Here is a 15573-nt window from a genome sequence, read left to right on the forward strand (position 1 = left end):
CCCCACCCCCACCCACCAACACCACCACCACCCCCCACCGAGGCAACTTATTTATTTAATTATTTTCCGTAAAAAAAATTTCCGACTCGCCTTCAACTCCTCGCTATGCCAGGCTCTGTCCCCATTCATTCACCCACTCACTCGCGCGCGCACGCACACACATACACGCGCGCACACTCACTCACTCTCTCGCTCGCTCGTTCTCTCTCTCTCCGTGTATTCATAGGAGGTGGAGGAGAGTTGCATATCTCCTCTCGCCTTAGTTATATGGCAGAAGGAGTCGCTTGCACGGTAGTCGAGTTTGTTAGTTTACAAAGGCGGTAGTGATGCGTAAGTCGGCAACGTAGAAGTAGATTTGAGTCGATTTTGGCTTTTTAATTTCTCTCTCTTTCGCTCGTTGGTGTTGCTGTACGGATTCGTTCGTCGGGGTATTTGTCGCCTTTGGCTCACGGGCTGAAACTTGACGGATAGATAGATATATAGAATCGCATTGCTGTGGAAGCTATTGAAGATTTGGATAATAATACGAGTAATTATATTTATTAGTGGAGGGAGTGAGCGGGTGTGTGTGTGTGTGTGGTGTGTGTTGGGGGGGAGGGGAGAAGACGGGGTAGTAATTTCGCCCCCCAGAATAGCAAAACAAAAGGAAGAACGTGGAGTCGGTTTCAAAAGAATACATTAATTTCGCCCAACTACAGGAGTCGCTTTATCTCCCACTCTCGTTTTGTTATTGCTGCTGCTGTTGTTGTTTGCCGATCCTACTGTAGTTCGCGCTCGTTCAAAATCGACGAATGTTTCGTGCCGGGGAGGTAGTTAGTTAGTTAGTCAGAGTATAAGAACAAACAAAAATAACCGGTCACAAATCGTCTCTCGATTATTTTAGGGGTCCTCGTTTATCGATCGCGAGGAGTACCCAAAATACTCCGATTTATTTTGAATCACTTTTGAGTTCTTCCGGAGGGCTGTTCACGGTTAAACGGCTTGCGACTGTCGCCATCGTTTAGGGCAACTCCAAAAACAACAGCAGCAGCAACAGCAGTAGTAGCAACAGCAGCAGTAGTAGCAACAGCAACAGCAGCAGCAGCAGCAACAGCAGTAGTAGCAGCAGCAGCAGTAGTAGCAACAGCAACAGCAGCAGTAGTAGCAACAGCAGCAGCAGCAGCAACAGCAGCAGCAGCAGTAGCAGCAGCGTCACCTTTGCCAGATCGGCTGTGCGTTGGAGGAACTCTTTAACACAGACGGCGATCACCGTTGTGTTCGAACGAACCACGCTTTTATCTTCACGCCCTACCTCCCGAATCGAACCGCTCTCTTCGAAAGCCTCGGCAAGAAAGAAACCATCGCCAACACAACAGCAGCAGCAGCAACAGCATCGTGGTCGTCGTCTTCACAAGTAAACATTCTAGCGAGTCTTGAACGACTTCGCCCCGTCGCCAAGATGATGTACAGCATGCTGGAGAGCGACCTCAAGCAGCATGTGGCTCAAACTCACGGCGGTCTGTCCGCGAACTCCTCTCTCATCATCGGAGGAGGTGGCGTTGGTGGTGGTGGAGGTGGTGGTGGTGGAGGTGGTGGACAAGGCGGCAAAGTTGGCGGGCAGCAGAGCCAGCAACTTTGCAACGACCGCGTCAAGAGGCCAATGAACGCCTTCATGGTGTGGTCGCGAGGGCAGCGGAGAAAGATGGCCCAAGAAAACCCCAAGATGCACAACTCCGAAATCTCCAAGCGTCTCGGCGCCGAGTGGAAGCTCCTCACCGAGGCGGAGAAGAGGCCGTTCATCGACGAGGCGAAGCGTCTGCGCGCCCTGCACATGAAGGAACACCCCGACTACAAGTACAGACCACGCCGCAAGACCAAAACCCTCCTGAAAAAGGACAAATATTCACTGCCCGCGGGCCTCCTTGGACCGGGCGGCGTGTCGGTGAACAGCAATAGCCCCGTGGGTTCCGGCGCGGGCATGTCCTCGCATCGCGGAGCTATGGTGGACGGTGCCGCGTACCAGGCAGCTGTCAACGGCTGGCCAGGGAGTGGTTACGCGGCGACTCTCATGCAGGATCAGCTGAGCGTGGCCGCGGCCGCCGGTTACAGCCACGGCAGCGTCGGTGGTGCGCACAGCCCCGTCGGGCAGACCATGGGCCACCACCCGCACCACCACCCCGGGCATCCGCATCACCCGGCGCACCACCACCACCACCACCAGTCGCCCCTGCATCACCCGGCTCATCCACATCACCCGGCTCACCCCCATCATCCGGCGCACCCACATCATCCGTCGCGCTACGAGATGGCCGGTCTCCCGTACCACCACCACCACGGCCACTCGCACCACGCCGGACATTCGCACCACGCCAACGCCGTGGCCGCGGCTGCAGCGGCAGCCCACGGCTACATGAACGGGGCCGCCGTAGCCGCCGCGTACGGGATGAGCGCTGCGGCAGCGGCTTACGGCCAGACGGCCACGCTGGGCGGTGGAGGTGGAGGAGGTGGAGGAGGTGGTGGAGGTGGTGGTGGTGGAGCAAGCGGCGCGGCGTCGGCTGTTGCGGCGGTCGCGGCCGCGGCTGCTGCGGCTTCCTCCTCCTCGTCGTCGTCTTCGTCGTCGTCGTCGTCTTCGTCGTCGTCGTCGTCTTCTGCGGGATCGACACCTTCGGCGGCTGCGCAAGCGGCGGCGGCGGCTTCTTCGGGCGCATCGTCGGTGCCGGCTTCGAGCGTGGGCGGTGTTAGCGGCATCAAGTCGGAGTCGAGTCCTTCGTCAACGCCCGTCCACCACCAGCACCACCAGCACCACCACCAGCAGCAGCAGCACCAGCAACACCAACAACACCATCAGCAGCAGCAGCATCAACAGCATCAACAGCAGCAGCAGCAGCAGCAGCGCTCGCTGCTAGGGAGTGCTATGGCGGCAGGACAGGCGTGTCCGGGTGACCTCGGAGAGATGATCAGTATGTATCTACCCGTGGGAGCTGGCGCGGCTGCTGTTGCTGCTGCTGCTGGTGGTGGTGCTGTTGCTGGTGGTGGTGGAGGTGGTGGTGGTGGTGGTGGTGGAGGTGGAGGAGGAGGTGGTGGTGGTGGTGCCGCGTTGGTGAGCGGAGCGATTGAAAATCAAGTGAGCGGCATGGATTTGGGTCAAAGACGCCTCCACGGTCTGACCCAGCACTATCAGACGTCTGGGCTCAACGGTGAGTGGGGGGGCAACATGCGTGTGGGATTCCTTGTGTTTACATGTACTCGTATGTACGTGTGTGTGTCTGTGTGTCTGTGTGTGTGTGTGTGTCTGTGTGTGTGTGTGGGGAGCGGTGGTGTAGTGATTAGCGCTACGCTGCGCTACGAACCCGGCGACCCGGGTTCGATTCCCGCACACGGCCAACACCGGTGACGGATTATCTGAACCGGTCCTGGGCCTCCCCTAGGTCGACTCGGCCTCAAATGAGTAACTATTGCGGTGTGTAAACATCGCCACTGGGGAGACAAAGGCGGCCGGGCGTGGTGCTGGCCACCCACCTCCTCGTGTGCCGTGCCGGCCTTAATAGGTGCTCGCTAACAGCACTTGCCCCTACAGTTTGTTACAGCCTATACGGGGGATCTTTGTCTTTGTGCGTGGCCTCACCAGTCTGTTAAGGCTATGGGGGGGGGGGGATATTTGTGCTTTATTTGCGCGCGCTAACAGCACTTGCCCCAATCGTCTATTAAGGCTATATGGGGGATATTTATCTCTGTCTTTTACGTTCGAAAGTGCCGTCTTTAGATCTGCTGTACGGTGTGTTTAGTTTGGTGTCCTTCAAAACGGCACCTGCGATTAGCACGGTCGGTTACGTACGGCGCGAAAGAAGTTCAACATACTTTCTTAGATGCTGCTCGCGAACAGCACTTGCCCCAACATTAGCGCAAGGCTATAAGGGGGATCTTTGTCTTTGTGAGTATGGAAAGCACTTTACCGAGTGATCTGTCAGTCAACCCATGGTGTGTACCGAGGTCTATGCTCGTGACCTCCTGCACCTAGCCTGGCACAGCAGTCAACCCATGGTGTGTACCGAGGTCTATGCTCGTGACCTCCTGCACCTAGCCTGGCACAGCAGTCAACCCATGGCACCTGGGTCTGTCCCCGTGACCACCTCCTCCTGCCAGCAGCCAGCCTCCCACACTGCCCGTGACGGCCTCATAGTGCACCTAGCCTGGCACAAGCGCTTTGGTGACGTCCACGGCAACTTGTTGTTGTTGTTGTTGTGGGGAGCGGTAGCGTAGCGATTTCAGCTCACAGCCACCCACGACGTTGACTATTATCTGACCCGGTCATAGACCTCCCCTCTCCTAGGTCGACTCGGCCTCAAACGAGTACCGGATGCGTAAAAAAACCCATCACCACTGGGGAGAAAAAGGCGACCGGGCGTGGTGTTTGCCAAGTGTGGTGTGTGTGTATAAAGGGTGGTGTGTGTGTGTAAAGTGTGGTGTGTGTGTGTGTAAAGTGTGTGTATGTAAAGTGTGGTGTGTGTGTGTGTGTGTAAAGTATGTTGTGTGCAAAGTATGGTGTGTGTGTGTAAAGTGTGTGTATGTAAAGTGTGTGTATGTAAAGTGTGTGTATGTGTATGTAAAGTGTGGTGTGTGTGTATGTAAAGTGTGTGTATGTAAAGTGTGGTGTGTGTGTGTGTGTGTGTGTTAAGTGTGGTGTGCGTGTGTGTAAAGTGTGGTGTGTGTGTAAAGTATGGTGTGTGTGTGTGTAAAGTGTGTGTATGTAAAGTGTGTGTATGTAAAGTGTGGTGTATGTGTGTGTAAAGTGTGGTGTATGTGTGTGTAAAGTATGGTGTGTGTGTGTGTAAAGTGTGTGTATGTAAATTGTGTGCATGTAAAGTGTGGTGTGTGTGCGTGTAAAGTGTGGTGTGTGTGTATGTAAAGTGTGGTGTGTGTGTATGTAATGTGTGGTGTGTGTATGTAAAGTGTGGTGTGTGTGTATGTAAAGTGTGTGTATGTAAAGTGTGGTGTGTGTGTGTGTGTAAAGTATGGTGTGTGTGTGTGTAAAGTGTGGTGTGTGTGTGTAAAGTATAGTGTGTGTATGTAAAGTATAGTGTGGTGTATGTATGTAAAGTATGGGGTGTGTGTGTATGTAAAGTATGGGGTGTATATAAAGTGTGGTGTGTGTGTGTATAAAGTGTGAGGTGTGCGTGTGTATATATAGTGTGGTGTGTGTGTTTAAAGTGTGGTGTGTGTATATTAAGTGTGTGTGGTGTGTGTGGTGTGTGTGTGAGTAAACGCAATGGAAACGTGAACGCACTCGGGGGGGGATACGCAAAACGCTGACAGGCGGGGCCGGATTACGGTCCAGTAGCTGTTAAAGTTTTTGTTTCCTGTGAAACTCTTTAACTTTTCAACACAACCACCACCACCATCGCCCCAAGCGTCTGACGAAGCGTAACGCTCCACTACTATCCTGCCTGGGTTCTTTCAGTTGCCGTGTTTAAAAAAAGCGTTAAGTACTCGTAGAGACTCAGAACGCGACTCATAGAGCCACAGACTCGCACAGAGAGATAGAGACTCACAGACGCGGACAAAGAACCACATACTCGCACAGAGACCCACAGACGCGCACGCAGACCCACAGACTCGCACAGAGACCCACAGACTCGCACAGAGACCCACAGAGTCGCACAGAGACCCGCAGACTCGCACAGAGACCCACAGACTCGCACAGAGACCCGCAGACTCGCACAGAGACCCACAGACTCACACAGAGACCCACAGACTCGCACATAGACCCACAGACTCGCGCACAGAGACTCGGACACACGCACAGAGACTCGGACACACGCACAAAGACTCGGACACACGCACAGAGACTCGGACACACGCACAGAGACTCGGACACGCACAGAGACTCGGACACACGCACAGAGACCCACAGACTCGCGCACAGAGACTCGGACACACGCACAGAGACTCGGACACACGCACAGAGACTCGGACACACGCACAGAGACTCGGACACACGCACAGAGACTCGGACACACGCACAGAGACTCGGACACACGCACAGAGACCCACAGACTCGCACAATACCCACAGACTCGCACAGAGATCTAAATAACCGCATTTAATACATGGCAATTTTTGTGACAGATCTACATTCTAAAAAACATTTCTGGAAAAGTGAAAGGGTTCACCGATGCACATTCTGACGATGTTCTATTAGGGGCTAGAGAGCTGAGTGACTCATTGCGATTTCTCGCGATGTTCTAGAAGGCGCTAAAGAGAGCTAAACATTGTGGCGCAATCGTAGCCGAGTCTCGAGAAATCTGAGAATCAAAATAGTCCTCGTTTTATACCGCGGCGCAGTGTGATTGGCGTCGCTCGCACACAAGATTTTCTCGAAGGCTCGTCGAGAAAATCCGCCTCCCGTGGCGGGAGTGCGACGACAAAGCCGATAAAAAGCGCCAATGGGGCCCCCCCCTCCACTGTTTTATAAATAGGAAAATCATCATACAAGGGCAGTTATTTTATAATGTTTGATACACTTATGTCCTTACGGTTGTGGGTACGTATAACGCGGAATATATATGTGTATTTTATACTTTGACGCATAAGGTTAAAATTGACGTTTTCCGTAAATTAATGTTCATATTATGCTAGCGAATTTAATGTATAATTGTGTGTGCATGTGTGTTTGTATATATGTGTGTATGTGGGGAGCGGTGGTGTAGCGGTTAGCGCTATGAACCCGGCGACCCGGGTTCGAGTCCCGCTCACGGCCAACACCAGTGACGATTATCTGAACCGGTCCTGGGCCTCCCCTAGGTCGACTCGGCCTCAAATGAGTACCTGGTTCGGTGTGTAAATATCGCCACTGGGGAGACAAAGGCGGTCGGGCGTGGTGCTGGCCACCCATCCCCTCGTGTACCGTACCGGCTTTCATAGGTGCTCGCTAACAGCACTTGCCCCTACAGTCTGCTAAGGCTATATGGGGGATCTTTATCTTAATTTTATATATGTATATAGGTGTGGTGATCGTTGGCGCAGTGGCTAGGAGATGTTAACTAGCTCGCCTGGTATACAGGAGGTCGTGGTTTCGATACCAACCCTGATGATGCCTGCTGCTGCTGCTGTATATTTGTAGTTTTCGTGTCTCTCTCTCTCTCATCGTCATCACGGTGGCTAGGAGATGTTAACTACCTCGCCTGGTATACAGGAGGTCGTGGTTTTGATACCAACCCTGATGATGCCTGCTGCTGCTGCTGTATATTTGTAGTTTGCGTGTCTCTCTCAACATAACGCGGTTGTTATTTTTTACGCGAGTAATTTGGCCGCTATAAATTTCCACGTGATGATGACGATGATAATAAGGCCACTTGCGGAGAGGTGCAATCATTTGCGATTGTCCAGCTCGCTTCTTCAACAGCGCTAGAATATTGTCTCGGTGGGTCTTACCCGTTAAAATATTTGAAAAAAACAATAGTTTATTAGTTTGGTGTAAATAGAGACGGATCGTGTACCTGATGTACATCAATGTACACATGCGTACATGTAGGTGTATGTATGCACAATTACGAATTCAGATACGTATCGTCTACACGTGCGTAAACATGTAAATTGAGGAAATATTTACGAGTGCACGTGTATGGTTATTGCATGGTGCGCATATCTGTGTGTATCTCATGCGAATATATATACATCTGTATATATATATACATGCACGCGTTGACCTGCGTGGTGAAGTATGGTCAAACATACCCCGCGTGTGGGAGAGCCATTCATCCAGCAGTGGATTAACAGATTCAAATGGTGTTCTAGAACGGATAGAGAGCTGTAAATATTATTGCTATTTTTTTAATATAAAAGTTTTAACTTAATATCCTTAGCATGTTTTGTTTGAATCGAATCGCATGCGACTACGGCGTTGAAAATATTGATACACGCGTATAGGAAAAGCGAAGAGAAAGATCCCCCGTGTAGCCTTTAAGATGCTGTTGGGGCAAGTGCTGTTAGCGAGCACCTATTAAGGCTGACACGGGTGAACTGGTGGCTAGGCGGCTACCACCACGACCGGCCGCCTTTGTCTCCCCAGTACTGATATTTTACAAACTGCATCCAGTCCTCATTTAAGGCTGATTCGACCTAGGCGAGGCACAGATCATTGTCACGAGTGTGGGCAGCGCTAACCGCTACACCCACCGCTCCCCCCCCCCCAACATACACCAATATCACGCACAAACACATACGTAGTTGCACACAAGTGCACAATTTTAGATATCATCACAAATACACATCTGAGCCCCGAGTGAAGTCGGCTTAATATGATCGTATTAACAATAATAACACCAATTAAACTTACGGCCGTTATTGCACGACTTATGTTACGGAGAATTTAAGGCGGGTAAATCACAATCGACAGCGATTAGTGCACAACCGCTACTCGAATTAAGTTCGTTTTCCCCGGCACGGCTACATCAGTGGCTCGGCGCAGCCTGGAACCTGTGCACGGGTACATGAGAGGGCGGGTTGGACAGTGACCACGCCCGACCGCCTTTGTCTCTCCGATGGCAAAGCTTTTTTTTTTTTTACGCCTCGCAGATAGGATACTCATTTAAGGCCGAGTCGACCTAGGGGGAGGCCCAGGACCGGTTCAGATGATCGTCAAACGGTGTTTGCCGCGAGCGGGAATCGAATTCGGGTGGCCGTGTTTTTCGTAGGGCAGCGCGCTAACCGCTACACCACCGCTCCCCACGTCTCAAACACACTCACACAGAGTTGCTAACACACACACACACACATACACACACTCACTAACACACACACAGTTACTAACACACACACAGTTACTAACACACACACACACACGGTTACTAACACACACACAGTTACTAACACACACACATTCACTAACACACACACACATTCACTAACACACACACATTCACTAACACACACACAGTTACTAACACACACACACACACGGTTACTAACACACACACACACACACACATTCACTAACACACACACATTCACTAACACACACACAGTTACTAACACACACACACACACGGTTACTAACACACACACAGTTACTAACACACATACACACACGGTTACTAACACACACACAGTTACTAACACACACACAGTTACTAACACACACACACACACAGTTACTAACACACACACACACATTCACTAACACACACACACATTCACTAACACACACACAGTTACTAACACACACACAGTTACTAACACACACACACACAGTTACTAACACACATACACACACGGTTACTAACACACACACACACATTCACTAACACACACACAGTTACACACACAGTTACTAACACACACACATTCACTAACACACACACACAGTTATACACAGCTACACACACACACACAGTTACTAACACACACACACACACAGTTGCTAACACACACATACACAGTTACTAACACACACATACACAGTTGCTAACACACACATACACAGTTACTAACACACACACATTCACTAACACACACACAGTTACTAACAAACACATATAGACATACACCCACACACACTCACATTCAAACACGTACACATGCAGACTTTTTACGCATACACAAAGTTTTGCACACACATGTACGCACATACACACCAACACGGACACACGCACACGTTTACACAATTCACCCGAATTGAAGCCGACACAAAGACACACACATGTAGCACAACAGCGCACGTTGTGTACACGCGCATGGTGTGCGTGTGTGTACACACGCGTCGTACACATGCACACACGCACATACACTAACAATGCACACGTGTTGCACTACATGTAGATACACGCGCGCGAACACGCACATCTACACACACAAACGCACATCTACACACACATATACACACACACACACACACATCTACACACACATCTACACACACACACACCTACACACGCACACATCTACACACGCGCACACATACACACGCGCACATCTACACACACACACATCTACACACACACACATCTACACACACACACATCTACACACACACACATCTACACACGCACATCTACACACGCGCACATCTACACACGCGCACATCTACACACACACACATCTACACACCTACACACACACACACCTACACACACACACATCTACACACCTACACACACACACACATCTACACACACACACACACACATCTACACACACACACACACACATCTACACACACACACATCTACACACACACACATCTACACACACACACACACACACATCTACACACACACACATCTACACACACACGCACACATCTACACACACACGCACACATCTACACACACACGCACACATCTACACACACGCGCACACATCTACACACACGCGCACATCTACACACACATCTATACACACATCTACACACACGCACATCTACACACACACACCCATGCACACCTACACACACACCCACGCACACCTACACACACACGCACATCTACACACACGCACATCTACACACACACGCACATCTACACACACACATTTACTCAAACAAGTGCATATATAGTGGCGCGCACAGAGACAAAGATCCTCCGTGTAGACATCCAACAGTCCGCCTTGGCAAGTAGCAGCAGTGCGATGGGGCCAACACGGCACACGAGGGAACGGGTGGCCAGCACCACGCCCGGCCGCCTTTGTCTCCCCGTCGGTGGGAGGGGTGTACACATTTAAGGCTGAGTCGACCCAGGGGGGAGCGAGGCCCAGGACCGAGTGAGGCTCGCGCAATTGGGCTAAGAAAGCTGCGGCCTCGGATCGATTCCCGCTCACGGCTCGCATCAGTGGCGAGTGATGTAATGGGGAGCCGATGTTGGTCAGCCCCGCATCCAGTGACCAGAGTGGTGAAGTATGGTTGAACGGCTAACCTCCAATCAGCGACCGATACGCGGTCATGGTTATAGGTGAGTGGTGGAGTACATGCTTACTCAACTTCATTTTAACCTTTTAGCAATCATACGTGTAGTGGTTTAATTGCGCGTGTGCGTATTGGTCGGCTCAGCCTCGGGTGATTACCCGGTGCGGTGTGTTGTAAACATCGCCGCTAGGGAGACAAAGGCGGCCGGGCGTGATGCTGGCCGTACCGGTCTTAATCGGCGCTCGCAAACAGCACTTGCCCCCAAATGTCTGTTAAAGGCTATACGGGCGATCTTTGCTTTTGTGTATATGTCTATGCGTATACGAAGTGAACCTATTCATCTTCACGACCTAATTTTATATTGCGTTAATCACATGCTTTATAGTGAAATCGTACACATTACGTGTATGTTAGTTATTCTACGAGTATATATTCGTTGATCGACGTACGATTTATATGTACAGCGTGGGAAAAAAAAGTTTAACTACATCACAGGCAGTGATCTCGTTCATCTACAAGCATTTTTGTAAATCCACTGCTGGATGAATGTGTCACTCTCCACGCCATGTCGAGAGGGGGGGGGGTGACCATACTTCACCACGCTGGTCAATGCGCTCTCATGGAGAGGGGGGGGGGAGGGCGCTTAAACAAAAAAACAATTTCTGGAATCATTCGCCACTGATGTTGACCGCGCTCGCGAATCCCATCTGGGACCCATGGCGATGGTGCGCTAACCGCTGCGCCACCGCTCCCCTCCTAAATGTACTGAGCATTGTCACAGTAACACGATACGACTCGACGCATGTGTACATCGTACGCTATCTTATTTTCAATAGACAATTTGTTCGTAAATTACATTGGAGCGACCTATTGGTCTAAACTACTACCTCCGTTGCGTATCTACCTGGCTACTTACACAACTACCCACGTACCCACTGATTTCTAACAAAATGGTACCAATTTTATCGACCGTTGAAAGCACGAAGGTTTACGTGATGCGGGTGATGGTCGTCATTGACGATGATGTTACCATGGCTACAATGGGATTGTGATGGGCGTGATGATAGTGGTGGTGTGGTGGTTGTGATAATGACTTTAGAATTAGGATGATGATCATTGAGGTTATTGATGATGGTGCATTTGTATTTCCATGTACATTCACACGGTAAATGTACGTATATGACAGACGTTTTTCCAGCCATTTGAATGTGAAATTTCCACCACTAATTGAAGGGGCCAGTCCCATTTAATAATTTGAAGATCTAGAATAAATTATCGTTATGTTCAAGATGGGCGAGAGAGCTGAGTGACTGATGTGCATTCTAGTGATGTTCTAGAAGGGATAGAGAGTTGAGTGACTGATGTACAACTCTAGCGATGTTCTAGAAGGGATAGAGAGCTGAGTGACTGATGCACATTCTAGTGATGTTCTAGAAGGGATAGAGAGCTGAGTGACTGATGTACAACTCTAGCGATGTTCTAGAAGGGATAGAGAGCTGAGTGAGTGATGGTCAACTCTAGTGATGTTCTAGAAGGGATAGAGAGCTGAGTGACTGATGTACAACTCTAGTGATGTTCTAGAAGGGATAGAGAGCTGAGTGAGTGATGGTCAACTCTAGTGATGCTCTAGAAGGGATAGAGAGCTGAGTGACTGATGTACAACTCTAGTGATGCTCTAGAAGGGGGTGGAGAGCTGAAAATTGGCACAATAAAAATCCGCTAACAACTCTCGGAATCAGAAAACCCACAAATTAGTTCTCGTTTTATCCACCCAAAGCCGAGAGGAGCGCTCCGAGTGTGATCGCTGTGGCTCACAAGGACCAGGAGGCTCCGTCTCGATGTCCGCAATCGTGCTCAACACTCAGTGGTGGACCGAGTAATTCGCCTCCCGTCGACGGGGGAGGGAGGGAGAGGAGTGTGACGATAAAGCCGATAGAAAGCGGGAAACCCCCACCAACAGGTTTTACTGTACGTGTGTGTTTGTGTGTTTGTTTAAAGGTGCTCGCTAACAGCACTTGCCCCAGCAGTCTGTTGAAGCTATACGGGGGGAGGGGGGATCTTTGTCTTTGTATCAATAATTAGAGATCTCCCGCTAAAACTGAATTTGCATTTAAATGCGCTTGAAATCGTATCGGCGAAACGAATAACGTCACGTTTCATAGGGTTTAGATGATTATCGTAATTGTGACTTATTGCAGATGTTTATAATACCAACCATCATCATCATATTTCCCCCACTTAACAACCATCACCACGAGTATCGGATTCATCATCAGCAGCATCAATCATCGTCATCGTCATCCATACAGCGTGGGTGCTCAAAATCACTTGGTCACTGTGTCCTGTCGTTAGTCTGGCTCCCGTCAGGCGAACGTGGAATGTCCATCAATGGCGCCAGGATCCCATTGAGATGTGTAAGAGTTTTGATTAAATTGTATAAAAACAAGTTAAGGGAATTAGAATATCCAGTAGTGTAACCTCATGTTTTGTTAAACCCGTGGACTTGGTTATATGTTTTTGCGAGTGTAACGTATTTCTGGAAATTCCACCTTCCGATGCCGGAGTTTTGTACGTTTCTGAACGGGACAACCGCTTTTGAGTTTCGAAATCTCACGAAGTGGTACACCTTTTATCTTTTAGCGACCGTGCAAAGATGATGATGATGGTGACGGTGTTCATTTTGTTGTTGGTAGTGGGTAACTTTAAACTTTGAATAATCGTTGTGTAAACAATTACATTAATAATGCGCGTGTGTGTGTTTTGTGGGGAGCGGTAGTGCAGCGGTTAGCGCTACGCTACGAACCTAGCGACCCGGGTTCAAATCCTGCACACGGCCAACACCGGTGACGATTATCTGAACCGGTCCTGAGCCTCCCCTAGGTCGACTTGGCCTCAAATGAGTACCTGGTGCGGTGTGCCTTCATAGGTGCTCGCTAACGGCACTTGCCCCAACAGTCTGTTAAGGCTATACGGAGTGTCTTAATCTTTGTACTAATTGTAACGCTTGGAACCACACATCTGGGCGAGGGATGGAGAGGGAGGAAGAGAGAGAGAGGTTGAGATGAGATGGATCGAGATAAAGAGGAACACGTGGATCAGAGAAGATGCGCAGCAGGCCAATGTCATCATTCAATCCGTGGCGAAGAGTTGAGTGGTGGGGCTAAGTCAGGATGCGTCACGGCTAGGAGGAGGAAGTGGTGGAGGAGGAGGTGGTGGAGGTGGTGATGGAGGTGGAGGGAGGTGGAGGGAGGTGGTGGAGGAGGAGGTGGTGGAGGTGGTGATGGAGGTGGTGGTGGTGGTGGAGGGAGGTGGTGGAGGAGGTGGTGGTGGAGGTGTTGGAGGAAGAGGTGGTGGAGGAGGAGGTGGTGGAGGAGGAGGTGGTGGAGGAGGAGGAGGTGGAGGAGGTGGTGCTGGAGGTGGTGGAGGAGGAGGAGAAGGAGGAGGAGGTGGTGGAGGTGGAGGTGGTGGTGGTGGAGGTGGTGTAGGTGTTGGTGGTGGTGGAGGAGGTGGAGGTGGAGTTGGTGGTGGAGTAGGTGACGTCAGCTGGTTGTGCTGGCGGATCGCTCCCTCGCAAGGTCGTGAGAGGTGACGACAGAGTGAGGTGATGTGGGGGGGGGGGGGGTGGAGACCTTCATCCAGCAGTGGATTGAACACGGCTCATGCCGCTGCTGCTACTGCTACTGCTGATGCCTATATACATACACTCATTAACAAATTGGCCTTGTCACTTTCACTAAAGACCGCGACCCCACGATAACGATGTTGAGTTTCTCCCAGACGAGGGGTCCTGCAAGATGCTTGCCCCGAGGGGCGCCTTTTTAAAAGCCGCCTCGGTTTCGAGTCAACGAGGAGTAACAATCGCGCTCACGCATGGACTCTGGGGAGACACCCAGAAGTTTTCGACAACACCAACACCACGACAGCAATTACATCGCAACAACAACAACGACAACATAACGCCACGACTCCAGTCTTGAGTAGATTGAGTGAAGGTGTGGGGGAGGGGTGGTGGTGATGATGATGATGATGATGGTGGTGATGATAGTCATGATGGTGATGCTTTATCATGTGGGACGACCAGAGCGAGGAGGAGGGGGGAGTACATTACAAAGTCAAACAAATTACATTGGATCACTTTAACAATGTCAGAATATGCTTGATAATATATTTTCAGATAATGTAGACCCTTTTAGCGCTGGTTTTTTTGCTGTTTCTCTCTCTGTCGCCATAGATTCACCCCCTTGGTCAATGTGTCCGTTGTTTCTCTCCTCTCCTCTCTCTCTCAAAGAGAGGCTGTCCAGAATACCAAACGCAACTTTTGCACGAAAGTTTCGCTCTCAACGTTGGATGAACGTTACACGGGTGTTTTCCTGACCCCCTCCGCCTCCCCATCACGTTACAGAGGGAAACGGAGACTCGGAGCTGACTTTGCGTTGACCGTCTCGAGCCGAGCAGAGTTTTAAACGACTTTAAATTGATAGTGATCAGAATTGTCAACGTCGTCATCACCACCGTCACCAACATAATCATCATATTTTTCTATCATTCATGATCATAAAAACCATGATCATCAACATCACCGTCGTCGTGATTGTCAATAATACCATCGTAACAACCACCATCATCATCACCATCACCACTATCATCATCATCGACACCATCACCACTATCATCATCACCATCACCATTATCATCAT

The 15573-nt window shown here is 50.2% G+C and overlaps 1 protein-coding gene and 1 long non-coding RNA gene across 2 annotated transcripts in view; both read left to right on the forward strand.

The window, feature by feature from the left end:
• Positions 1–192: 192 nt before the first annotated feature.
• On the forward strand, positions 193–2467 carry LOC144948839 (transcription factor Sox-2-like; the record flags this gene model as incomplete). Its single annotated transcript, XM_078878490.1, has 1 exon — positions 193–2467. A coding segment is annotated over exon 1 (1029 nt), but the record flags the coding sequence as incomplete, so codon positions are not given.
• A 1-nt stretch (position 2468) lies between these two features.
• Positions 2469–15573, forward strand: part of LOC144948909 (uncharacterized) — a 30647-nt gene continuing 17542 nt past the window's right edge. The window contains exons 1-2 of the long non-coding RNA XR_013640214.1: positions 2469–2483; positions 3057–3176. This is a non-coding gene — a long non-coding RNA (uncharacterized LOC144948909). The remainder of the gene's footprint in view (positions 2484–3056; positions 3177–15573) is intronic.

This window comes from Lampetra fluviatilis, chromosome 51, assembly GCF_964198595.1.
Source record: "Lampetra fluviatilis chromosome 51, kcLamFluv1.1, whole genome shotgun sequence".
In the NCBI taxonomy this organism is placed as follows: Eukaryota; Metazoa; Chordata; class Hyperoartia; order Petromyzontiformes; family Petromyzontidae; genus Lampetra; species Lampetra fluviatilis.